This window comes from Narcine bancroftii, chromosome 7 (genome assembly GCF_036971445.1).
Source record: "Narcine bancroftii isolate sNarBan1 chromosome 7, sNarBan1.hap1, whole genome shotgun sequence".
Classification (NCBI taxonomy): Eukaryota; Metazoa; Chordata; class Chondrichthyes; order Torpediniformes; family Narcinidae; genus Narcine; species Narcine bancroftii.
The window spans coordinates 22,717,886-22,744,575 of NC_091475.1; the positions used below are offsets into that span (position 1 = coordinate 22,717,886).

Here is a 26,690-nt window from a genome sequence, read left to right on the forward strand (position 1 = left end):
TGAGGAAAAGCATTGCGTGTGGGAGCAGTAGCTTTCTTTATGTTTTCACTCAATGACACAGCTAGGGGATAGCTTTGCAGAATCATGGATCAGTCACACTCCCAACTATTAACATTTACAGTGTACAATATCATCGTGCAAAATCCAAGAGTAATCTTGATGAAGGATTCTGATCTGAATCACTGATGGATCATTTCGCTCCACGGATGCTGCCTGACCTGATCAGGCAAGAGTAATCACAATGCTTTCCCTGCAAGGTGGTTGCTGACACATGACATGACAAAGAAGGTAGAAGTAATTCCCCATGTGGGTGGTCAGAAAAATTGGTTCCTTCCACGCCTTGCTGCAGGACCCCCGCCTCAGAAGAGTGACGAGGCCTCCAAAGGCCGGTACTCTCCCAGCCCTCACCTTCTTCAACACTCCAACCCCCACCACTGGCCTCACCAGCGTAGTTGCTCAGCCCCTTCCTCTTCTTCCTCCGCCAGTACAGCCAGATGCTGAAGCCCATCAGGATGACCCAGCAGGCTCCCCCGATGCCTGCGATGAAGGCTGGTTGCTTCACCACATCCGTGATCTGCTCGGTGATGCTGTTGTTGCCCCCGGGCCCAGTCACAAAGATGTCGTCACCACGATTCCCTGCGGAAGGAAAAGCCACTTTCATACACCAGCTGTAGAGAATGAACAGGAGTTCTTTATACTGAGCACTGCAGATTTCAGATTTATTGTCAGAGGACATACATGACATCACATACAACTCTGAGATTCTTTTTCTTGCGGGTCATGCAAAAAGAACTGTACACAATGTACATATGTACAGTAATCAAATAAAGAAAGGTAAACAAACGGACTGTGCAATACAGAGAGAGGAAAGAAAGCAATAAAGTGCAAGAGTCCTGAAATGAGACCCTGACTGAGTTTGTGGTTGAGGAGTCTGATGGTGGAGGGGTAGCAACAGTTCCTGAACCTGGTGGTGTGAGTCTTGTGGTACCGATACCTCTCTCCTGATGGTAGCAGCAAGAACAGAGTATGTGTTGGGTGGTGTGGATCCATGATGATTGCTGCTGCTCTCCAATGGCAGCACTCCCTGTAGATGTTCTCAATTGTGGGGAGAGTTTTGCCTGTGATGTCCTGGCTGCGCTCACTGCCTTTTTGGAGGGCTTTATTTTCAGGGATATTGGTGTCTCCATACCAGTCCGTGATGCAGCCGGTCAGCATAATTTCCACCACACATCTGGAGAAAGTTACCAGGGTTTCTGGTGTCATACCAAACCTCTGCAAACTCCTGAGGAAGTAGAGATACTGACATGCTTTCTTCATGATGCCATTGGTGTGTTGCATCCAGGAAAGATCCTCTGAGATAGTGACTCCAAGAGTTTAAATTTGCTCACCCTCTCCACCTCTGTTTCCCCAATGATCACTGGATCACTTCCACACCTAAATAAAAGAACAAGGGCAATCTACAAATGTCAGTCCAGCTTCACGTTTCAGCTTGAACACATGAAGCTACAGATTCAAGGGCATTTCCATTCTGCTGTTATCAGACTACTGAATGGACCTCTCACTGATAGTCCACACTTTGGTAGAATGGCTTAAGGGAATGGCCGGACATCAGGGGATGATGATCTGGGATCAGGGAATGGTGGGGAATGGGTCAAAGAAGGGTGGGAACAGTTGGAGAATGGTGGGTGGGGTGGGGGAATGGTGGGAAGGGATGAGAGATGGTGAGAGGGGTGGGGGAATGGTGGGAAGGGATGAGAGATGGTGGGAGGGTGGGGGAAATGGTGGGAGGGGTGGGAAATGGTGGGAGAAGTGGGGGAATGGTGGGAGGGGTGGGAAATGGTGGGAGAGGTGGGGGAATGGTGGGAGGGGTGGGGGAATGATTAGAGTGGTGGGGGAATGGTGGGATGGGTGAGGGAATGGTTGGATGGGTGGGAAATGGTGGGAGAGGTGGGGGATTGGTGGGAGGGGTCAGAAATGGTGGCAGGGATGGGTGAACAGTGAGGATTAGGGAATGGTGAGAGAGCGAAGAAAGGAGAGAGTGTGAGAATGTCCGCCGAAGGTCAGATCTTACCAATGACAATGGGCTGAGGCTCGCTCTTCACTCCGACCCCCGCACTGGTGCTGGCAGCCACTTGCACTCGATACTGGACACCGGGGAGAAGTCCACCGATAACCACCGAGCGAATAGCGGCATCCACTGTCCTGTTGATGTGAAACCTCGTGGCATTGCCCAGGCACCATATCTGTCAGGGGGCACAGGTGGGGATAAAACAAAAAGCACAGAGTCACACATGGATTGGCCTGTTTCCGGCATTCAAAACAAGGCAGAAGATGCTGGAAAATCAGAAACAAAATCAGAGAATGGTGCAGAAACTCAGCTGGTCAGGCAGCATCTGTGGAGAGAGAAACAGTTAATGCTTCAGCAGTTCTCCAACCTGCTCCACCATTCAATACTGCAGTTAAATCAAAGTTCAGTATTATTGTCAGAGAACACGAATGACGTCATATACAATCCTGAGATTCTTTTACCTTTCCTGTTTATTTTCGAGTCAGATCCCCACATCCTTGGAATCCAAAACTCCATCCATCCTAAAAATGATGATCAATAAAACTCTGAAAGGAGGTTGACCCAGATTTTGGTGAAAAAACTCCAGAGATGAAGAGGGTGTAGTAATGATGATTTTTATTCAAATTCTCCAAGAGCCCTGGTGAGGTCAAATTTGGAGTGTTGTGTGCAGTTTTGGTCATGTAACTTCACGAAGGATAACAATAAGCAAGAAAGTGTGCAGAAATTTACTGGTACATGGATGTTGCCCAGACGTCAGAAACTGAGTTACAGAGAAAGGTTAAACAGGTTAGGGTTTTATTCCCTGGGAAAAATGAGGGGAAATTTAAAATTATGACGGGGATGGGCAGATTGAATGTAGGTAAGCTTTTTCCACTGAGGGTAGGTGAGATACGAACCAGAGGACATACTATATATAGAGGGTGTGCAGCGCAGATTTACAAGGTTAGTTCCAGGGATGGCAGGGTTGTCATATGCAGCAAGGCTAGAAAAACTGGACTTGTATCCATTGGAGTTTAGAAGGATGAGGGGGGACATGATTGAGGTATACAAGATCATCAGGGGGATAGACAAGGTGAAGTCTGATTACTTGTTCCCAATGATGGGGGAGACAAGGACTAGAGGGCATAGTTTAAGAATACAGGGTAGGCCCTTTAGGACGGAGATGAGAAAGCATTTTTTTACCCAGAGAAGTGTGAATCTGTGGGATGCTCTGCCACAGAGGGTGGTAGAGGCGGATTCACTGACTATGTTCAAAAGAGAGGTAGATAAGACTCTTGTGGGTAACGGAGTTAAGGATTATGGGGATAAGGCTGGAAAGGGGTACTGATGGTAATGATCAGCCATGATCTAAAATGGCGGTGCTGGCCCAACGGGCCAAATGGCCTACTCCAGCTCCTATTGTCTATTGTCTATTGTCTAAGAGTGAAAGGGGAAAAGTTTAGGGGGAATTTATTCCATGGGAAAAATGAGGGGAAATTTAAAATTATGATGGGGATGGGCAGATTGAATGTAGGTAAGCTTTTTCCACTGAGGGTAGGTGAGATACGAACCAGAGGACATGGGTTAAGAGTGAAAGGGGAAAAGTTTAGGGGGAATTTGTGGGGATACTTGTTCACACAGAAAGTGGTGGCAGTGTGGAACGAGCTGCCAGCTGAGGTGGTGAATGCAGGCTAAATTTTAACATTTAAGAAGAATTTTGACAGGTACATGGATGAGAGAGGTATGGAGGACTAGGGATTGGGGCAGGTCAGTGGGACAAGGCAAAATAAATGGTTCAGCATAGACTAGAAGGGTTGAAGGGGTCTGTTTCTGTGCTGTAGTGTTCTCTGGATCCAACATAAATTATTACAGCACAATACATGCCCTTCAGCCTACAATGTTGTGCTGACCTAAGTAAACCTACTGCACGATAATCTAAAGCTTTCCTACCTCACACCCTCTAGAGGGTAACCCTCTATTTTCCTTACATCCATGTACCTGTTTAAGAGTCTTTTAAGTGTTCCTATTGGATCAGCCTCCACTACCACCCCTGGCAATGCATTTCAGACACCCATCAATCTGCCATCTTCTCTAAACTTTCCTCCACTCATCAGAGATCCATGGCATGGAGACAGGCCCTTTGGCCCCAGTTGCCCATTCTGACCCAGTTGCATGAATCCCCTTTGTCTGCCTTGATGTGATTAAAGGCCTATATACTAAGCTTGCACAGAGACACTTCCAAATGGGGCGTTGAAACAACCAACTGAAAAACCTCACAAAGATTAGCGTATACAGAGCCGTTGTCATACCCACACTCCTGTTCGGCTCTGAATCATGGGTCCTCTACCGGCATCACCTACGGCTCCTAGAACGCTTCCACCAGCGTTGTCTCCGCTCCATCCTCAACATTCGTTGGAGCGACTTCATCACCAACATCGATGTACTCGAGATGGCAGAGGCCGACAGCATCAAATCCACGCTGCTGAAGATCAAACTGTGCTGGGTAGGTCACATCTCCAGAATGGAGGACCATCGCCTTCCCAAGATCGTGTTCTATGGCGAGTTCTCCACTGGCCACCGAGACAGAGGTGCACCAAAGAAGAGGTACAAGGACTGCCTAAAGAAATCTCTTGGTGCCTGCCACATTGACCACCGCCAGTGGGCTGATATCGCCTCCAACCGTGCATCTTGGCGCCTCACAGTTCGGCGGGCAGCAACCTCCTTTGAAGAATACCGCAGAGCCCACCTCACTGACAAAAGACAAAGTAGGAAAAACCCAACACCCAACCCCAACCAACCAATTTTCCCTTGCAACCGCTGCAACTGTGACTGCCTGTGCCGCATCGGACTTGTCACCCACAAACAAGCCTGCAGCTGACGTGGACATTACCCCTCCATAAATCTTTGTCCGCGAAGCCAAGCCAAAGAAAGAAGTAGTAGGAAAAACTGGCCAACAAGATTTTAGTTGTGGAGTAGGTTAACATAGGTCTGCACAACATCATGGGCTGAAGGGCCTGTACTGTGCTGTAAAGTTCTATGTTCTACATTCCAAACATTTTCTTCCTCACCTTAAATCTATAAGATGTGAGATCATATCTACCAGCCATTCTCAATCAGTGCCCTAAGGACCCCACTGGGTGGGGGGGGTGGGGGGGGTGGTGGGGCACAGCACATTTAAGTAAAAGCCTCGTTTTCTTTTCACCTCACGTAGCATTGATATTTTCTTTATTTTTTACGTAGTTAGAAGGAGAAATGTCTGGAAGAAACTGACTAAACTTGGGCAGCACTGTTACAGCACCTGAGATTGGGACCAGGGTACAAATCCTGCTCTGTCTGGAAGGAGTTTGTATTTCTCCGTGTCTATGTTTTCCCTGGGTTCCTCCCACCATTCAAAATGAACCTGAAGTATAGGTTAATTGGGTGTAAATTGGGCAGATCAGGCTCATGGGATGAAATGGCCTGTTAGCATGCTGTATGTACAGGTAGTCAGTCCCCCATCCATGATCTATCCGACTTACGACTATCCGTACCTGCCAACAAAAATAATATTGTACATATTTTTAAAAAAATATATAAAGAAAAAAAATATGTAAACCAGACAAGCCACAAGGTCCCCTTGCCAACAATGAGCTACCAGATTAACTTAAAGTGAGTTAGGGAGGCATCCACAGATGAAATGGTCGTTCAACATTTGCAAGGTTGACAGAGCTGGGGCTTTTCTCTTTTGAGCGATGGAGGATGAGAGGTGACTCAAAGGAAGTGTATAAGATTACGAGGGGCATAGATAGGGTCGACAACCAGCACCTTTTTCGCAGAAAGAGAGCAGCAAATGCCAGAGTATACCTGTTTGATTAAGCCGAGAAAAGTTTAGGGGGAGATGTCAGGGGTAGGTGTTTTTTTAGCACTGAGTGTGGTGGGTGCCCGGAATGCATTGGTGGGATGGTGGTGGAGGCTGGTAGAATAGGGACATTTAAAACAGCCATTCACAACAGGGACACCATATGGACCCCCTGGGCCCACAGCACATTTAAGTAAAAGCTTTGTTTTCTTTTTTAACCTCACATAACAAAAATATATTTTATGTGTTTTACATCGATGGTAGGAGAGAAGTATGGAAGAAACCAAAAGTTGACTGCTTCAAGGGGTAGTGGTGGTGGGGTGGGGGGGGGGGGGTTGGGGGAAGGGGGGAGACTTTGAGTAGAGTCCTGGGGGAGGCATAGCCAAAAAAAGATTGACAATAGCTGGTCAAGAGGATAACAACACAGTTCCCCGAGATTCAAAGGGGAGAAGAGTTGGAGACATCTAATGTACCTCAATGCCATCCCAGCTTTCAGCCCCCCACCCCCCCGACTTCCAGCCGAATGCCCACCTTGTACTCCTGGATGATGCCATTCTGCTGCTCTGTGGGAGGAGGGTCCCACGAGACACTGATGCTCGTGCTGTTGTGGTTCCCGACCGTCAGGACAGTAACCGACTGCGGTGGGGCGCCTGGAGCTGGAGAGAAAGAGAGAGAGAGAGAGAGAGAGTGAGAGAGAAAGGGATGACACACAGAGAGAAAGAACGAACCCAACTTGCACCCCAAACACATTTCAACAGAGAAATTTCAGGAGGCAGGTTCCAGCAACCAGCGCAGGTGGAGATATCACGAATAACAGAGCGGTACTAAATAAAAGGAGAAAATAGCAGAAATACACAGGCAGCATCTGTAGAGAAAGAAAGAGAGTTAACGTTTCAGTTCAATGGCCTTTCATCAAAAATTGAAAAAAAACCAATTGTATCTTAATTGAGGAGAGGAAAGGTAGAAGGAGCAGGGGGGACATGAACTTTTAGATGCTGTAATCGAGCAAAAAGTGAGATGTTGAACGGGCCAGGTGACATTCCAGAGGGAAAAGGGCAGTCAACGTTACAGGCCAGGACTCAAGCAATGAATTAGAATCAGAATCTATTGTCATGAACATGTGTCACAAACTTTGTTGTATTGCGGCAGAATTAATTTGCAAAATTGCAATAAATTACGTTTAAAAAAATAAATAAATTAGCCCATAAAGAAGGGAGGTAGGGTCTGTGGTTCCTTGACCCTTCAGAAGTGAAGAAATTGTCCTTGTGCTATTAGGTGTTCATCTTCAGGCTCCTGTATCTCCTTCCCGATGGTAGCAGTGTGAAGAGGGAATGGCCTGGGTGGTGAGGGGCCTTGAGGATAATGGCTGCTTTCTTGAGATACTTGTAGATGTCCTTAATAGAATGAATGCTGACGTCCATTACAGTGCTGGCTGAGTTCACATGTCTCTGTAGACTTTTCCTGACCTGTGCATTGGCACCTCCATACCTGACAGTGATGCAACCAGGCAGAATTCTCTCAAGTCCCAAGTTTATTGTCATCTGATTGCACAAGCACAACCTGACGAAACAGCATTTTCTGGTCCTCGCTGAAAAACATGCAGGCACACAACCAGACATAACACACATACAGACAAACAATACATATGCAGGACAAATATTCATACATACAAATAAATATTGTTTCATACATATGAGAGTCTCGGATGGTTAGTATGAGCAGTTCCTTTGGTCGTTCAGCATCCTCACTGCCTGTGGGAAGAAGCTGTTCCTTAGCCTGGTGGTGCTAGCTCTGATCCTCCTGTATCTCTTCCCCGACAAGAGCAGCTGAAAGATATTGTTTGCAGGGAGGAAGGAGATCTCAATGATTTTGCACACCCTTTTCAGACAATGATCCCAGTAGATCACACCGATGGGGGGGGGGGTGGTGAAGGAGACCCCAGTGATCCTCTCTGCCACTCTTATAGTCCTGTGGATTGATCTCCAATCCATTTCTCTGCAGCAACCGTACCGCACTGTGATGCAGCCGACCAGAACACTCTCGACAGAGCTCCTGTAGAAGGTTGACAGGATGGTAGCCAGTACCCTTGCTGCTTCAGTCTTCTCAGGAAGTGAAGTGGCAGATGTGCCTTTCTGACAAGTGAGGAGATGTTGTGAGTCCAAGATAGGCCATTAGTTACGTGAACTCCAAGGAACTTGGTGCTCTCCATGCACTCTACTACAGAGTTGTTGATGTGTAGTGGAGGGATGTCATTCCATGTCCTCCTGAAGTCCACAATCATTTTCATCTTGTCCGCGTTGAGACTCAGGTTGTTCCTTTCGCACCATTTCATGAGATTTTCCACCTCTTCCCTGTAGTGCGACTCGTCATTGTTGCTGATGAGCCCAACTACTGTTGTATCATCTGAAAACTTGACGACACTGTTGGAACTGGATCTGGTGATGTAGTCATAGGTCAGTAGCTGTAACAGGAGCGAGCTGAGCACACAGCCCTGAGGTGCACCAGTGCTCACCGTTCTGCTATCTACCCAGATAGACTTCACGGTACACCTGTAGAAATTTGCAAGAGGCTTTGGAGACATAGCAGCTTATGAACTATAACTGCTGGAGAGCCTCCTTCATTATTAGAATGACATGGAGGCCCCAGGATAGATCTTCAGAGATGTTGACACCCAGGAATTTGAAGTTCTTATTCCTTTCCCCTTCTATCCCCTCGATGAGTACTGGTTTGTGTTCTCCTGGTTAACCCTTCCTGAAGTACACAATCAGTTCCTTAGTTTTGCTAACAATGAGTACAAGGTTGTTGTTGTGACACCACTCAACCAGCTGAACTACCTTACTTCTGTACGCTTCCTCCTTGCCTGCAGTGTCATCGGCACCACAAAGAGCCACAATCTCAGGATAAGGTGCTGATCACTTATGATGCAGACAGGGATGAATCTTCTTTCACAGCGCATGGTGAATCTCCGCTTCAGAGTGTTGGGGTCACAGTGAACCCCTGCATTGTGAGATAACAGAAATCGCCCCTCATGGAATTCATAAATCACGACCAAAAGTTGGAGATACCAAATAAAAATTCACCTTTACATATATCTGTGAAAATTAATAAATTAGTTGATTCCTTAATAAACACGAAATGTTATACAAAGAATTGAACTAATTTAACATACACAATAGCAGTCTTCTCATTCACAGTGTGAGGGCACTTAGTAATTTGTTTTGGAAATTGACAAGAGAATCTCTCCTGTCCATACTTGTGAAATGATACTTTAACTAACAGTTCTAGTTTTTTAAGACAATGACCTTTTCTCATTTTCCTCTGATGCAAACAGAATTTCCTTGCCGACAGACTGTGCCACCATGGTGGACTGCTGTTGGGAGAAAAACTTAAGAATCCACTTGCAGGATTCAATGAGGAACGAAAAGGTTTGCATTGCAGAAAATTGTGATATAGATGGTTTTTGGGGAACACAACCGCTTCCTAACGTGGGGGTGTATTGCATTGAATTGTTTCAAGGCTGGTGAGGGCAGATGGGGCAATGGTCGGGACATTTGTGATCCCATAGAATGGAGTTTTCAGGTGGAGAGGGGGGTAGTATGGTCTGTTCTTGCTCTCGTTTCTTACCTTCTTTTTCCTTTACCTACAAATAGTTTTTAGGGATTTCTGTGGATTGGAGACAAAAAAAATAGAACTGCTTTCTTTCTCCAGAACAGATGACAGCCACCTTGCATGTCTGGGTGTAATATAACAAGCTTCCCTTAAACTCCCTCTCCCCCATGCATATCCTCCAGTATTTGATATTTTCACTCTGAGAACATAATTCTGTCCGCCCTATCGATGTCTCTCATGATTTTATAAATCAGGTCTCCCCTCAGTCTCTGAAACTCCAGAGAAAAAAACCATTTGTCCCACCTCTCCCCTTGGCCACATCCTGGTAAATCTCTCCTGCACAGTTTTCTACCAGGTACTCTGATTTCCTCCTACCCTCCAAAACATATAAAAAGTGTAGGTTATTAGTAATATTTGGGCAGCACGGTGTAGTGGGCCAGAAGGGCCCGATACCGTGCTCTAGCTCTAAACTTGAAAAAAAACTTTAATGGTCTGAAATTATCTGTAAAACTACCGACAGTTACCTTGCCTCCACATCTTTCTTGCAGTGGGGTGACTCGAAATGTACACAATAATCCAAATGCAGGCTTAGCAAAGATTTATATACAGCAAGGTGGAAGAAGGAGTGGGATAAACACACGGGAGAGAGGAACAGAGGCATGGGGAGATGGAGGCCAGTGTGGAGACCAGATTCTGTGCCATACATGCTAAGAAGTTCCACCACTGGAGGAGCTTCAGGCATTAATCTCAACTGGGACATGATCAGAAAATAAAACCTTGTTTTGTGCTGTGAGGTTTTTAAATTTTGACATACAACACAAAAACAGGTCCTTTTGGCCAAATACACCAATTAGCCTACAATCCCCTGTATGTTTCTGAATGGTGGGAGGAAACTGGAGCATCCGGAGGAATCCCACGAAGACACAGGGAGTACGTACAAACAGACAGTGCCGGATTCTAACCCACATCACCAGCGCTGTAACAGCGTTGGGCTATCCACTATATGAACCATGCCACCTATTTTCCATATCCCTCACTGCTGGTGTGCAGTAGAAATTCATGGTTAAATCCTGACAGGTCAATTATTCTACCGTTTCACATCTTCCCTGGGATGCACTGCGAAAATTAAAAGTTGCTGTTGATCTCAAGAACCAAGCCACAGGAAGCCCAATTTGTTATTTCCCACCAAGGTTAAAGTCTGGAGATAAATCTATCTCTGAGCTGTGATAAATTGCTCCCTGCATAAAATGGAGGAACGGTGAGAGAGCAGCATTAGATGGAGGAGAGAAGAGTCGAGGTGGGAAGGGAGAGAGGGATGATGAGATAGAGGAGTCAAAGTCTAGGGAGAGGGAAGGGGTGGCAGGGAGAGATCAGGAGGAGAGCATAGGACAGGGAAAGGAGATGGAGTGGAGCAAACAGAGTGAGTGTGAGAAAGGGAGGATAGCAGAAGCAGAGAGGAGAGGGAGGAAAGGAGGGGTGGATGAGACAAACAAAGGGATATTAGAAAGGGGGAAGGATGACAGTGAGGGGGAGAGAGGGGAAAGCTGTGAGAGGGAAGATGCCATATGTGAGATGATAAGCAAGAAATGGGTGAGAGCAGTGGGAGGAAACGAGAAGAGAAAGGCAGAAAGGCAGCAGGGAAAGCAAGCTGGAGAGAGAATAATTAAGTGCAAACTGCATAACTCACTTTCGAGCAAGGGTTGAGGTGAGGTCAATTATTGACAGAACCATTTTTTAAACTCTCAGCAGTGGATGGAGTGAGAAGGTTTGGTAAATATGCAGCACTTACAGAGAATGGGGAACCTCGCAGATTAAAATCTGACGATTGGAAGCACGGCGTCAGAAGGAAAACAAACTGCAGGGCACCGCAGTGTCAAGTTGGTTGTTCTGTAAGATTGTGTTACCAAGGTTAAATGTTTGAACAACACGCCAACACTGCCAGCGACATGGTATAGCTGGTTACGGCTGGTGTACGCTGCTGAAGATCCAGCTGCGCTGGGTGGGTCACGTCTCCAGAATGGAGGACCATCGCCTTCCCAAGATCGTGTTATATGGCGAGCTCTCCACTGGCCACCGTGACAGAGATGCACCAAAGAAGAGGTACAAGGACTGCCTGAAGAAATCTCTTGGTGCCTCCCACATTGACCACCGCCAGTGGGCTGATATCGCCTCAAACCGTGCATCCTGGCGCCTCACAGTTCGGCGGGCAGCAACCTCCTTTGAAGAAGACCGCAGAGCCCACCTCACTGACAAAAGACAAAGGAGGAAAAACCCCAACCCTAACCAACCAATTTTCCCCTGCAACCGTTGCAACCGTGTGTCTGTCCCGCATCGGACTTGTCAGCCACAAACGTGCCTGCAGCTGACGTGGACATTTACTCTCTCCATAAATCTTCGTCCGCGAAGCCAAGCCAAAGAAAAGACATACCAGCACTAGCAGATCTTGTCATAACTAGTGACCACAGAAAATGCCACAGCTGTGCCCACCATTTGGGGTCCCAAACAGTCCTTCCAAGTGAAGGAACGCATCACTTGTGAATCTGTAGGGGTTATCCTGTTGTGGCCTCCTCTACATCAGTGAGTCTGGACATAGACTGGGAGATTGCTTCACTGAGCACCTTCACTCTGTCCGCAGTAATAACAGGGGGTCTCCCAGTGGCCAACCATTTCAGCTCTGCGCCCCACTCTGATATGTCTGTCCATGGCCTCAAGCACTGCCAAACCCAGGCTGCCCATAAATTGGAGAAGCATCAACTAATATTCCAGCAGGCCACTCTTCATCCGGATGGCATTAACACTGATGCCTCCAGTTTCTACTAGACCACTTCCCATTCTCCCTCTCTTCCCCATTCTTCTAGCTCTACCCCCCACTTCCCTCTCCATTCACAGAGCTATCCCTCCTCCCCTTGTTTGCTGGTGTGCCCTCCCTCCCTTAGCTATCTATTAGCCCCTGCCCTTGGGACTGTGCTCCTCCCCACCACCATTTTGTTTGGACGCCTGCTGACATTTTTTTCCATACCTTGATGAAGGGCTCAAGCCCAAAATGTTGGTTATGTATCTTTATCTTTGCTACATCAAGGACACTATTTGACCTGCTGAGTTTTTCTGGCATTGTGTTTTTACTTCAGTCACGATGTCTGGAGACTTTCATGTTTTACTCCATTCTTCTTCATTACAACTAGTAATGGTTGTAAACCCAAAGTATGTATGAGCAGGTTACTGGCCTACAACAGTACAAGTAGTACCCTGTGTTCTCGGCATCATTTGGGACACAATACATCATTCATTACTGCATGCATGTTACAACTGGCTAGAACATAGAACAGTAAAACACAGGATGAGGCCCTTCAGCCTGCATGTCTGTGCTGTACATTATGTTCAAATCAAACTAAATTTCTGCTGCTTGCACACAATCCATATCCTTCCATTCCTTGTGTCTATCTAGAAGCTTCTTCAACACTATTATTGTATCTGCTTTCACCACTACCCCTGGCAGCCCATTCCAGGCACCCACCACTCACTGTGTAAAGAAACGTGAAAGTTTCGAATCCACCTTTAGTGCCACGTGCATCGAGGTGCGGTGAGGAAGTTTGCTTTTGCTCACACCAAAAACATTGATTACCTGTGGATGCTGCCTGACCTGCTGAGATTCTCCAGCTCGTTTGTGTATTGGAGCAGAGTGGAACTGATGGGATTGCCCTTCAAGTGGTTGGCACAGACTCAATCAGCCGAGTGGTGCCCTTCCTGCGCTGCAACAATTCTAAAGCATCAGGTGGCTCCACTGGAGAGGGATAGACACAAAGAACTCACCTTCTTCATTCGTGCGCGCCGTCTTCGACTCACTGTCTATCCCCTGAAACTCGTTGAAGTATGGTCGCACCTTCATCTCGTAGCTGACGCCCTTCTTCAGGTTGGTCAGGACTGTGCTGCGTTCTGTGGGTGCCTTCACCTCCAGCACCTGCCAGGACGAGGGGGAAGGGAGGCCAGAGATTTGACGGAACAGCACCCGGTAGCCCTGGATGAACTGAGACTGCCGCTCGACCTGTGTGCAGCAAAGAGACCTTGTTAGACCTGGTACAGCCTCGCGCCAGGCAGCACAAACTAAACAGCACCACTTCCCAGCAGATTCATGACATGGGAACCCATGCCCACCAATTAAATTTTAGACATACAGCACTGAAACACAGGCCCTTTCAGCCCACGCTGCCCCCTACACCCAATTGACCTACAACCCTCTTACGTTTTGAACAGTGGGTGGAATCCGGAGTCCCTGGAGAAAACCCACACATACACGTTTACAGACAGCGCCAGATTCAAACAGTGCTGTGCCAATCTCGACCCTTCTTTGGAGGGATGGCAGATTGATGACATTGTTAGTCCAAAGACAATAGTCCTTGAAATGATTGGTGAGATTGAAGTAGTTAAACTAGTTTGCTGGGTATGTAGAAAGGGTCCTCCACTTTTCTCTAGGTCACACGGAGGCAGAGATCAGCCATGGTTGTCATAGAGTTTTACAAGCCCTTCAAGCCCAACTTGTCCATGCCGATCCATTCAGCTCATATCCCTCTCCATCAGGGGTGGCCAAACTTACTTCATGTAAGAGCCACCTACAATAAAAATTCAGATGTTAGAGAGCCACAATCACGCGATCGCAAGTCACACCCACTAACACTACCCGGCCAAAATACCTCTGTGAGCCGCATATTCACATCAAAGAGCTGCTTGTGGCTAGCAAGCCACGGGTTGGCCATGCCTGCTCTAAATCTTTCCTCTCCAAGTCTCTGACAGACACCAATTGCTCCTGCTTCCTCCGGCACCTTGTTCCGCCCATGCACCACCCTCTCTGTGAAGAAACTGCCTCTCATGTCCCTTCTAAATCTTTTCCTTCTCACCTTATCTCTTTGGTTTTAAATTCACCTCTCCTAGGAAAAAGACTATTAACTATTTACTGGATGTCTTATTTATCTCTGCTCCTCATTATTTTATCAACCTCTATCAGGTCTCCTCACAGCATCCTACACTCCAGGGAGAAAAACCTTAGCCTATCTCCATAATTTAAGCCCTCCAGTCTTGGGAACCATAAGATTCAGATTTATTGTCAAAGTACATAGAGAACATCACATACAACCCAGGCAGAATGATCACTTATTGATAGCAGTGAGAAAAAAAATCGGTACACAATATGCACATGTAAACAAATAAGAGAAATCTAAACACACTGACCGCGCAATACGGAGAGAATTTTTTAAAAATCAATAAAATGCAAGAGTCCCTAAATGAGTCCCTGATTGAGTTTTCTCTTGAGGAGTCTGATGGTGGAGGAGGGTAGCAGCTCTTCCTGAGCCTGGTGGTGCGAGTCTTGTGGCACCTATACTTCTTTCCCAATGGCAGCAGTGAGAACAGAGCCTGTGCTGGATGGTGTGGATCCTTGATGATCTCTAGCTGAAAGAGCCATAGGCTTGGTCCTTATCTGTTGCAGTCGCGGGCGTCGGCGGTATCCACTGTGGAGCGTTCGCCTCTTCTCGTCACCGCATGCACGAGGGCCAGCACTGGTTACGGAGCCAGAGCGTGGTGGCACATGTGTGTTTGGCTCGGCCCCAATGGTGGCGGTGTCCGCTAGGGCTGGCATGTCCTCCAGTACGCGTGCACCACGGAGCGTGTTGGCCCATGCGCACTTGGCTCAGCCCCAGCAGCACAGCAGTTGGAACCAAGACCAGCTTATCACACAAAGGAACACACGCAGGAGTTATGCTCAAGCTTAAAATGAGGTTCCACAGCCATCATGGGCAGGTGGAAACCAGAAGGAGGGCAAGTTAGGAGATGACAATTTCTGTTCACCATCTCAGCAACGCTTTCAGAATCGTTAAGTATCATTTGAACATCATTTAACTCGTTAACTTTTTTATGAATGTTTTGTTGTAAAAGTCTACTACATAGAATATCAGAAAAGAAGATTACAAGTTTTGCGTGTTAACAATAAAGGATTTAAATACAACCAAAATACTGGAAATGATTGAAAACGCGTCACAGACAAACCCCTAACTTAACCTCCAAGTGACTATATAATTGAATAGGAAGGAAGTAGGTTACAGCAGCATTCCCTCCTGTAGTTGATATCGTTGATGGGGAGAGTTTTGACTATGATGTCCTGGGCTGTGTTCACAACCTTCTGGAGGACTTTACGCTCAGGGGTATTGGTGTCCCAGATGGTCAGCACACATTCCACCACTTACCTGTAGAAATTTGTCAGGGTTCCTGATGTCATACCAAATCTCCACAAACTCTTAAGGAACTTGAGGTACTGACGTGCTCTCTTCACGATGCCATTAGTTTGTTGGGTCCAGGAAAGACATAGTAGCAGAAATAGGATATTCAGCCCATCAAGTCTGTCCCACCATTTAATTATGAGTTGATCCATTTTCCCACTCAGCCCCACTGCCCAACCTTCTCCCCATAACCTTTCATGCCCTGGCTAATCAAGAACCTGTCAATCTCTGTCTTAAATACACCCAATAACCTGGCCTCCACAATCACCTGTGGCAACAAATTCCATAGATTTACCACCCTCTAGCTAAAGAAATTCCTCTACATCTCTGTTCTAAGAGGATACCCTTCAATCCTGAAGTTGGGCCCTCTTGTCCTAGACCCTCCCACCATAGGAAACAATCTATCTACATCTTCTCTATCCAAACCTGTAACATTTCCATGAATCTTTTCTTCCCCAAGTGGATTGAGGACAGTATTTAAGAAGATTCTGTGGGAATGTAGGAAAATGGGACTCATACAGCATGGCTGGGTAGGGTAGAATGACCTACTTCCATCCTGTTAGATTCTACAGTTCTATCATTCTGAGTCTTATGAGAGAAAGACATTGGGAAACCTCAAATAAAACACAAAAATATATAGACACCATGGTTGAAGTAAAAACACACAAAGCTGGAGAAACTCTGCAGGTCAAACAGTCTCCTTTATACAGCAAAGGTAAAGGTACAGAACCAACCAACCTTTCGGGCTTGAGCCCTTCATCATTGGGCGGGTGCCCAAACAAAGTGGTTGGAGTGGTGGGGGAGGGGAATAAGAGGAGGAGCACGGTCCATAGACTGAAGGTAATAGGTGGAGGAGGGAGGGAGGGCACAGCAGCAAGCAGGGGGAGGGGGGATGGCTCTGTGAATGGAGAGGGAAAGGGATGAAGAGCTTCCCCTTGTCTTCTTTCCTCCAGCTCTCCACCCCCTTCCCTCTCTATTCACAGAGCCATCTCCCCCCCCCCCACCCGTTTGCTGCTGTCCCCTCCCTCCCTTAATGTGGGACCGTGCCCCTCCCCCACCCCCCAACATTTTGTTCGGGTGTTTGCTGACATTTTTCCATAGCTTGATGCTCAAGCCCAAAACGTCGGTTATGTATCATTATCTTTGACCTGCTGAGTTTCTCCAGCATTGTGGTTTCATCCTGGTAAGTCTGAGGCCAACAGGAGAGGTTCTGTTAAGGATCTCTGCAAAAATCCTTTCATTTGAAAGGCTATTCTGAGATGAACCTTTATCTGAAACATCTCTAAATTTAAATTTGCATGCAGCTCCGGTGGGTTTTGAATTCACATTGTCGGCTCATCGGTCAGTCCTCTGGACAGCTTCCAACACAATCACAAGATGATCATTCCCCAAATGGACAGCGGTTATGTTAAAAAGCATTGGGTTTATAAACAGACAGGCACACTACAAACATAAGGGATTATGATAAACCTTTGTAAGTCAGGGGTTGGACTAGCGTGTCCGGTTCTGCACACTGCACTTCAGTGAGGATGGGAAAGACAGGGTGCAATCTTCAAATGAGAATGGGGTAAATACTAAAAAAGGAAATATGCACAGAGTTCTGAGGAAAGACCAGATGGAATGGGACTAATTGGATAATCCTTTCATGCAGCTTCTGAATACTCTCCTACTGTGCCATGGGTTTTTTTAGGTCTGTAGCTCCAGCCAACAATTCCAGCCCACTCCGCAGCTGTTTCCATTCAGCGATGACGTGACCTCATTTTAACCTGATCATCCGGAATTGAGTTTTCCTGATAATATAAAATGGCGTTGCTGAATGAGGTCATACAGTCCACTGTGCCTGCACCGGTTCCTTCAAAGAGCTGCCAAGTGACTGGCGCTCCCCCCTCCTTTCGTCCCACAGCTTCCCGACTGGTTAGATATATCCTGATTCCCCACTCTACTTTGTTCCGTCACCTGTTCCATCGATGCATTCTGGACGACCACTCTATGTGTAAAAAATGTTCTCCTTATCACCCCACTGATTTATTACTGCCTCTACCATTGACAGAATGCTTCCTTTTTATTTACTCTATAAGTTTGAACACGTTATTACATTTTTATTGATACTTCTCTCCTGTTGGGAGATCAGTTATAACTTCTGAGTCTCTGCACAGCCAAAATCTATTGTCCCTCGACCAGTGACAATGTTGGGACTCCAAAATGACTCCAAAATGAAAAGCGGGCTGGAAGACTGAAAATCTGACTTTGAGGGCCAGCCATGAGTGATCTTATGGTCAGGAACGTAGCTGTGGTTGGTTTGCTGAAATTCATATGTTTGGAGACATTACCTTAAAAGGAAGGTTGTATCCTGCACCTACAATTGTGGGACCATAGAACCCGACAGCGCAGAAACAGCCCTTAACCCTCGAACCCTTACACTACAAAGGCAATATCCAACTCCCTTTGAATATATCTAACAATCTGGCCTCAACAACATTCCATAGTGGGGAGTTCCACAAGTTCACAACACTCTGAGTGAAGAGGTTTCTCCTCATCTCAGTCCAAAATGGCTTCCCCCCAATCATGAGACTGTAACCCTTTGTTCTGGACTTCCCCAGCATCAGGAACATTCTTCCTGCACCTAACCTGTCTGGTCCTTTATCAAATCCCCTCTCATTCTTCTGAAATCCAATACATAAACCTCTCGTCTATCCAGTCCTTTTTCATCCCTCATAGTAATTTAAAAAAAAATTTAGACACACAGCACGGTAACAGGCCCTTTCGACCCACGAGTCCATGCCGCCCAATTACACTCAATTAACCTACAACCTCTGGTTAATTTTGAACGGTGGGAGGAAACCAGAGCCCCCAGGGAAAATCCATGTAGACACAGGGAGAATGTACAAACACCTCACAGACAGCACGGAAATCAAAGCCCAGTCTCGATCGCTGGTGTTGTAACAGCATTACACTAACTGCTATGTTAACCATATCATCTAACCACTACACTAACTGAGCCACCCTAAGTGCGCTATACAAGCTGTGCTAGGAATCTGTCTGGGTCAAATGTGGGCAAATGGGACTAGATGAAACAGATAACTCGGTCAACATGGACAAGTTGGGCTGAATGGCCTTTTATTTGCTCTGTAAGACACTGATCTGCAGCACTCCTTCTAGGAGATCATCCAAGCTATTTGTTGTCTGTGGTCTGTTCCTTGGCCTACACTTGGAAACGAGATGCTGAGACGCCATAAGGCATGGAGGAATGAGGGAAGGGAATGACCACACCACATGGGCTAGAACTCACCATCCACGTTATCTGGATACTGGATGGCGTGAGGACCAGTGGGTTGTGCAGGCGTACGATAACATCACCCAGCTCGCGCTGAACCTGTCTGTGATCCACGCCCTGTGCTGGGGGACTGATATCTGAGAAAGAACAGCAAGAGGGAAAGAAGATTTTAGAAAACAGTGCCAGAAATACTCAACAGGTCAGGCAGTCTCTGTGGAAAGAGGAGCAGCGTAGACTCCCAGTTGTTTCTGGGAACAAGTGAATGCTTGAGAGGATTCTTTGGTGAATTGATCAACTACACTCACACTGCATTTGATCTGCCTTTGCTAATGCCACCAGCTTTGTCCTAACCTCGATCATTGGGTCATACTGTTTCTCAAGCGCTGTGGCTAGTAGCTTTACAGTGTATGGGATTGGGCATACATGATTTGGAACAACACAAGTAGACACACTGGCATTTTCTATACAGCAGTCAGTCCCATCAATCAATAAAACATATGGAGTAAAACAAGAAAGTCTGTAGACGCTGTAATTATAGTAAAAAACATAAGGAAATACTGGAGGAACTCAGCCAGTCTTGCAGCGTCCATAGGAGGTAAAGATATATATTACCAACTTTTTTGGCCCTGATTATGTCTGTCCATGGTCTTATGCACTGCCAAACTGAGACCACCTGCCTCAACTTCTATTTGGGCACCCTCCAAACACATAGCATTAACATAAACTTCTTCACCTTCCGGTAAACCCCCCACCCCTCCCAACTCTTTTTACCTCTGTCTCCTTTCCCCCAGCTCTGTTTTATTTCCCCTCTCTTTCTCTCTACCCTTTTCCCTCTGTCCCCTTTCACAAAGCCAAAATCAATTCTCACCTTTCCTCTTATTATATCCAATTCACACCTTTTGTTGGTCTGAACTCCTCCCCCAGCCAATCTTCAACCTTTATTGTGACACCTTCCTGCACTTTACCTGTGCCTTGAGGAAGGGCTCAGGCTCGAAATGCCGATAATAGATCTTTACCTCCCATGGATGCTGTGTGAGATCTTCTGAGTTCCTCCAGCATTTTTGTGTGTTTTTAATACAACTCACGGAACCCACAAGCTTTCTTAAAGGTTCCAGTGACGCAAACAAACCACAAGGTCCTCCTGCCAACAACGAGCTACAGGATGTACTCTCTGAGTCAAGGAGCATCCATAGGTGAAATGGTCAGTCAACTTTTAGTGAGCTTTTCTCTTTGGATGAGAGATGTAAGAAAAATAGATAGTTAAGGATATGAGGTAGCAAATGGTTAGATCAGTGGTTATCAACCTTTTTCTTTCCACTCACATACCACTTTAAGTAATCCCTATGCCACTGGTGCTCTGTGATTAATAAGGGATTGCTTAAGGTGGTATGTGAGTGGAAAGAAAAAGGTTGAGAACCACCGGGTTAGATTGTTGAGTGGGCTTGTAATAGGTTGGCACAACATTGTGGGTCAAAGGGCTGTAATGTTCGATGTTTAATGTTTTTAACATTTCAGGTTGACATTCTTTATCAAGACCAAAGTTGGACTATAAAATATATCATGGGGGGGAAAATAAAAGGAAGAGTGGGTAGAACCTGGGGAGGGGGTGAGACCAAATGTAGATTCTCCCAGGGAGATCCTGGAACTGTTCAACGGCGGAAAAGGCCCTTCGACTCACACATCTGCATTGAACGTGGTGCCCATTTTAAACTAAACTTCTGTCTGCATACGACCCATAATCCCGTCCCCACCCCTATCCTCAGCATATTCATGTATCTATCTAGAAGCTTCTTAAACACAACTATCATATCTACTTCCACAACTCCCCCACCAGCCCATTCCTATTCTGCGCACAAAAAAATCCCCCACACAGCTCTAAATCCCCTCTCCCTCAACACATGTCCTTTGATGTGTGACGCTTTTACCCTATAGAAAAGAATCTGACAGTCCACCCTCTCAATGTCCCTTGTCATTTTATAAAGGTCTCTCAGGTTTCTCGTCAGCCTCTGATACTCCAGAGCAAATAACCCGATAATCCAAGCAGCACTCTGGTAAATCTGCACCACTTTCCAAAAGCTCCACGGAGACCACGCTGGAGGTGGGGATCGAACCGGGTTCCCCGAAGCTGTGGAACAGCAGACCCGCTGGCTGGACTGCTGTGTGTCAGACATGCAAGCTCTGCAAGCTCAGAGCAGCCTCTCTGGGCTGCTACACCCATTGCACGCTGGGGAATCCCCACAGTCAGATGAAGTAATGGCACCCATCCACATCGAGAACTCACGGCAAAGAGCAGCCATTGCCAGATCACAGACGGCGATGTTTTTGACAACCACAGCTTGCTGAGAGGGGACGTATTCTGGACTCATTTAATTATGCAAATTATTGTAATTGGAATCAATTAATTACTCATCTAGGAACCGTACAGTATCTGTTGAGGAATGTTTGTCGCCCTGTGCAGCTGTCACATTTCTGGAGACACCATCACATTCCCTATTGTTCTCTGTTCTCCTTGCTTGCTGCTAATCTGCTTTGGAGTCGCCTCCTTCTCCCTCATCCCCTTCTGATCCCTCTTTCATTCAGTCCAACTGCATCCTTCCAAATCAGGAGACCAAAATATTGGCCAGGGAGGGCTGCTCAAAGGAGGATGATGTTTCTCTCAAGGTGAAAACCTCACACTAACATGGTCTTTGCTCAGTTCTGACTGAACTCGCTCAGCAACTCTGCACTCTGTACTAAGTATGGGTTGACTAGTCAGACTGCACACAAAACAAAGCTTCTCACTCTCCTCGGTCCACATGACAATAAATTTACATAATAGAAGCAGGGGCCAGTCATCTCCGTCGTTCAATAAGATCACAGCTGATTTAATTAAATTTTTTTTAGACATGCAGCAAGGTAACAGCCCATAAACCCATGGCGCTCAATTACACCCAATTAACCTACAACCCTGGTACGTCATGAAGGGTGAGAGGAAACTGGAGCCCCTGGGGAAAACCTACGCAGACACGGGGAGAAAGTACTAACTCTTTACAGACAGCACCAGATTCGAACCCAAGTCGTGGCACTGTAACACTATTGCGCTAACCACTAATCTGGCCTATTTGGCCATGGATTCAGCTCCACTTACCCACCTGTTCACAAAAACCCTGAATTCCCCTTCTCTGCAGAAATCTATGTCCAAATACATTTAATGAGGCTGCCTCAGAGAATTCCACAGATTCACTCCACTCTGGGAGAAGCAGATTCTCCTCATCTTTGTCCTAAATCTACTCCCCAGAATCTTGAGACTATTTTGTAGAAACACCTGCTAATGAAAACAACCTTCCTGCCTTTTACCTGTCCCTTTCATAATTTTACGTTTCTATCACAACCACTCTCATCAAAATTCCTACGAGTGCAGTCCCAGGCGACTTGACCTTTCCTCACAGGTCAATCTTCCTTATCGCCAGATTCAGCCTGGGAAATGACTTTAAAAATCCCATAGTCATTATACTGAGGAAGGGAACTTTCTACTCAGTGGCTTGATCAATGGTCATCCCTCAGCTGTGCACTGCCAGACTGAGACCACCAGCAAATTGGAGGCGACTCGAGGCGAGGAACCCATGCAAGCCGTAGACTGGTAGCGACTGCGGCCAAGAGATTCACACCAGGCTGTGGATTGAGGGAGACTGGCTCAAGACTGGTTGAAGGGGTACCAGGTTATCAAAACTGGGATGCAAGAGGGTGCTGAAGGCACTGAAGGGCTCTGATCATGCCAGATACTTGGAGCTGGAACTCGAGCTACTGATGGTTTGGGCTGGACTCTATGCGGCTGCGGACTGCAGAAGCACTGGAGGTGACTTCATGGACTCTTGGAGACTTTGAGGGGACTCTGCTTGCCTTTGACTGCAAGAGGCACTTCAGGCAATTTCTGTCGATGACAAATCTGTCTACCTTACAGCAGACTAAAGCAGATTTCAGGTAACATTGCACTGTTTTTATTACATGACGATAAATTGAATCTTGAATCATATTCCGTCTGGGCTCTTTGCAACCAGATGGCATTAATATGTACTTCTCCATTAGTGGCCCCCTCCTACCTTCCTATCAATCTCAATGTCTCCTTTCTTCTATCTCTCTCTCTCTCTCCCCTCTATCTCCTTTCCCCCGCTCTACTTTCACAAAACCAAATCTCCCCGCTCCCCCCCCATCAATTCTCGTCTTTCCTCTCTCCTGTCCATTCCCAATTATCACCCTTTATTTGTTGGTCTGTGGTCCACCCTTGCCCTTTCTTCTCTCCTCCCCCACCTTTTAATTCAGGCAGCTGCCTGCTTTTAACTTACACCTTGAAGAAGGACTCAGACCCAAAACGTTGGTTATATATCTTCACCTTCTCTGGATGCTGTGAGACCAGCTGAGTTCTATTTCTGTGTTTCCACTAATGAGTCTGCAGATTTTAATGTTTTACATCACATTGGAAATTTGCTGTTAAGAAACTGTCAGCAAGATTTGTCAGTGACTTCTCTTCAAACAGTTTGAATGTAGCAATGGCAACTATTTTACCAATGAGAGGGTTCATTTAGGAGTCTGATAACAGCAGGAAATAAGCTATTTTTGAATCTGATATTACACCCGTGAATCTTCTCACCGACAGGAGGGGGTTGTAGAATGTGGCCCAGTCCTTGAAGTAGGGTCAGCTTAGAGGCAGCAATACACAAATCTGGTGGAGAAGCTCAACTGGACACATTGCATGTATACCCAAGCAAGGGCCCAGGCCTGAAATGCTGGTAACCCTTGACATCCTATGGATCCTGTGTGACTGGATGAATTTCTCCAGCATGTTGCGTACTGCACTCGATCCCAATGTCTGCACATTTCCCTGCTTCAAGTAAATGGCAGCAGTTCGTACAACACAGAAAAAGGCTTTAACTCACAAGCCCTGGGTGATGTAAAAGCACCACAGCCAATGGGGTTCATTCTGAAAGCACGGTTCTGAAAGCAAAGTGCACAGGTTATCCAGGTCCAGCTCGTCCTATTTGGCTAGGGATTGGGTGAGGGGTGGGAAAAGATATCAGGGGTGTGAGATGGACAGTGACGCCCTTCTCCCTTCTCTCTTGGCACGTGGACCAGTCAGCCTCAGGATCCCAGAGAACAGGAGGAGAGACAAAGAAAAATGAGACCATGTCTTTCCACTCTCAACAAGCTCGAACACCAGAATGTGATAAACTGACAGACAAAAATCACTGCACGATCTGCATTCTAAAGGGCAGGAACAGCTGAACAGCAGCAGAGCATGGTACCTGTAAAGATTTAAATAGAAGTGTGGGGCCAGTTCGAGCAGAGTCATGGCTCAATTTGGACTCCAATAATTGGATGGGACCCTTCTGTTTTTCACTTTGATTTGGGATGGCTTCACTCTCTGTTGGCTGACACTTCAAACCTCATCAAGACGAGTGACATTTTGTTGCCAAGGGATGGTGGGGTCGGGGAATGGACTGGTCACTGTCGTCCGAAGCTGCTGTGTAAATGTCAGCCCCTCAGAGGTTGGAGCTCAGGCTGTGGGGACGGGGAATGTACCAGTCACTGATCTCCAAAGCTACTGTGTAAATTCCAGCCCCTCAGAGGCCTGGGTCTCAGCTGAGGCAAAGTCCTGAATCTGCACGGGACCATGGCACTAAGAAGGTAATTACAGCTAATGAACAATTAGGGGTGACATGGTTGGCGCAGCAGTTAGTGCAATGCTGGTACAGTTCCAGCGACTGGGACCATGGTTCAAATCCCGCATGGCCTGTAAGGAGTTTGTACGTTCTCCCCATGTCTGTGTGAGTTTTCCCCAGGGACTCCAGTTTCTACCAGCCCTTCTAAACCTACCGGGGGTTGTAGGTCAATTGGGTGTAATTGGGCGGCACGGGCTCGTGGGCCAAATTGGCCTGTTACTGTGCTGCATGTCAAAATTTAAATTTAAATTTCCAATGGAAACAAGGCAGAAGGGAAAACCATTTGGTCCATTTGTGCTGGACCAAGGATATGGTGCTTTTTATCAGACTCTTAATAATGAATTGTCTGGACAGAGTAAGATATTTCCAATGGCAGGAAGGCCAAAGACATATTTAAGAATACCAAATAAAATTGTTTATTCAATTTCTTTCTTTTTAGACAGTTTCTTCTCTGCTATGATCTGACTCTTAAATGTACCTCTCATTGGTAAAGGATAATGACCTTGTATTGTTTAACTGTACTTTTCCCAATACCTGTATTCTGTGACTCGCTGTATCACCGCACCCTGCACTCAGTGACTCGCTGTATGACCGCACCCTGCACTCAGTGACTCACTGTAACACCAGACCCTGCACTCAGTGACTCGCTGTGTCACCGCACCCTGCATTCAGTGACTCACTGTATTACCGCACCCTGCACTCAGTTACTCACTGCAACTCTGCACCCTGCCCCTTTCTTTTATTGTCTTGTTGTATTGGGAAAGGTTGTGGCTGTCATGTGGCAGCACTGCCCCCTACCTAGTCAGAGGACACACCAGCTGCCAATCAAGGTTTTGTTCCACCCACCCATTAGTGCACACCTTGCCCTTGTTACCATGTAAATTACCTGGACTGGACTCTCCTGCCTGCCTGTACTTGGCCTTGGGCCAATGGCTGTTGAAATTGGATTAGCCCTTCTGGCATTGAGCCATTAATCCTGCTAATGACCTGGGCTGGACCCTTCAACACTATAAAGGTGCCATGTATTCTTTGTTCTCCCTCTTTGCCAGCAGACCACCCTGCTTCACACCAGGCCTAGAAAAGTGGAAGGGCGCTGGAGAAACTGTTGGTAAGATGTGCACTGTTAAAAGGATTGGGAGCATTTAATTAATGTTCCTTGTAGCATAGAGCCATGTCTGCACCGAGTCAAGGGGTGGTGGGGCATCATAGTGAGATTTCCTTGTTTGTTGTGTATGGGTTTTTGTTTTCATGCTATTTTTCCCATGCTCTTTATTAATTGTATGCGTGTTTCATTGCCGATATTACTTTCCCACGTCTGTTGTAAACTCTGTGTGTGTGTGTGTGTGTGTGTGTGTGTGTGTGTGTGTGTTGCATCTGTTTCCATTTCCTACACTTGCCTTCTGTAAATAAAATCTTTCACTACAAAAAACGATGTCCAGAGTCCTTGTCTTTGAGACCTACCAAACCTGTTTCCTCACTCTCAACACATGCATGCTTCCTGTATTTAAGTACGGGTTGAATTATTTGGATAGAAAGCAAAACATTGATATCTTGCTGCACATAATAATCAACAACTCAGTTCATGCTCTTTGAGCTCCAAAGGTTTGTTCTGCCATTCAATAACCTTACGGAGTGAACCATGTCTGTTAGCTTCCCTCCCATCGTCCATCTTTCCCTCTGTCTCCTTTCCCCAAGCTCTGCATTCACAGAGCCACCCACCTTTGCTGATCAATTCTCAGCTTTCTTCTCCTATCCTTGTCCAATTATCACCTTTTGTCTGTTGGTCTGTGCTCCTCGCCCTGCTCTTTCTTTCGTTCTCCCCAGCCTTTTAATTCCGGCTCCTGCCTGCTTTTTGTTCATGCCTTAAGGAAGGGCTTAGCTCATTTAGATTCCATGAGACCTGCTGTTTTGTAACCTCAGTCGATACATTCACCATCCACCATCTCCTCACTGTTCTGTC

At 46.5% G+C, this 26,690-nt stretch overlaps 1 protein-coding gene across 29 annotated transcripts in view; it reads right to left on the reverse strand.

The window, feature by feature from the left end:
- The window catches only part of robo2 (roundabout, axon guidance receptor, homolog 2 (Drosophila)), a 1,057,280-nt gene that overhangs the window by 86,925 nt on the left and 943,665 nt on the right, over positions 1–26,690 (reverse strand). For 27 of the 29 annotated variants that reach the window (XM_069889083.1, XM_069889099.1, XM_069889096.1 and 24 more), the window contains 5 exons: positions 19,050–19,171; positions 13,305–13,536; positions 6,417–6,541; positions 2,072–2,243; positions 445–636 (listed from right to left, as the gene is read on the reverse strand). In XM_069889083.1, the coding sequence (XP_069745184.1) occupies positions 445–636; positions 2,072–2,243; positions 6,417–6,541; positions 13,305–13,536; positions 19,050–19,171 (843 nt within the window). The remainder of the gene's footprint in view (positions 1–444; positions 637–2,071; positions 2,244–6,416; positions 6,542–13,304; positions 13,537–19,049; positions 19,172–26,690) is intronic. The other 2 variants (XM_069889081.1, XM_069889080.1) reach the window with 1 other exon arrangement.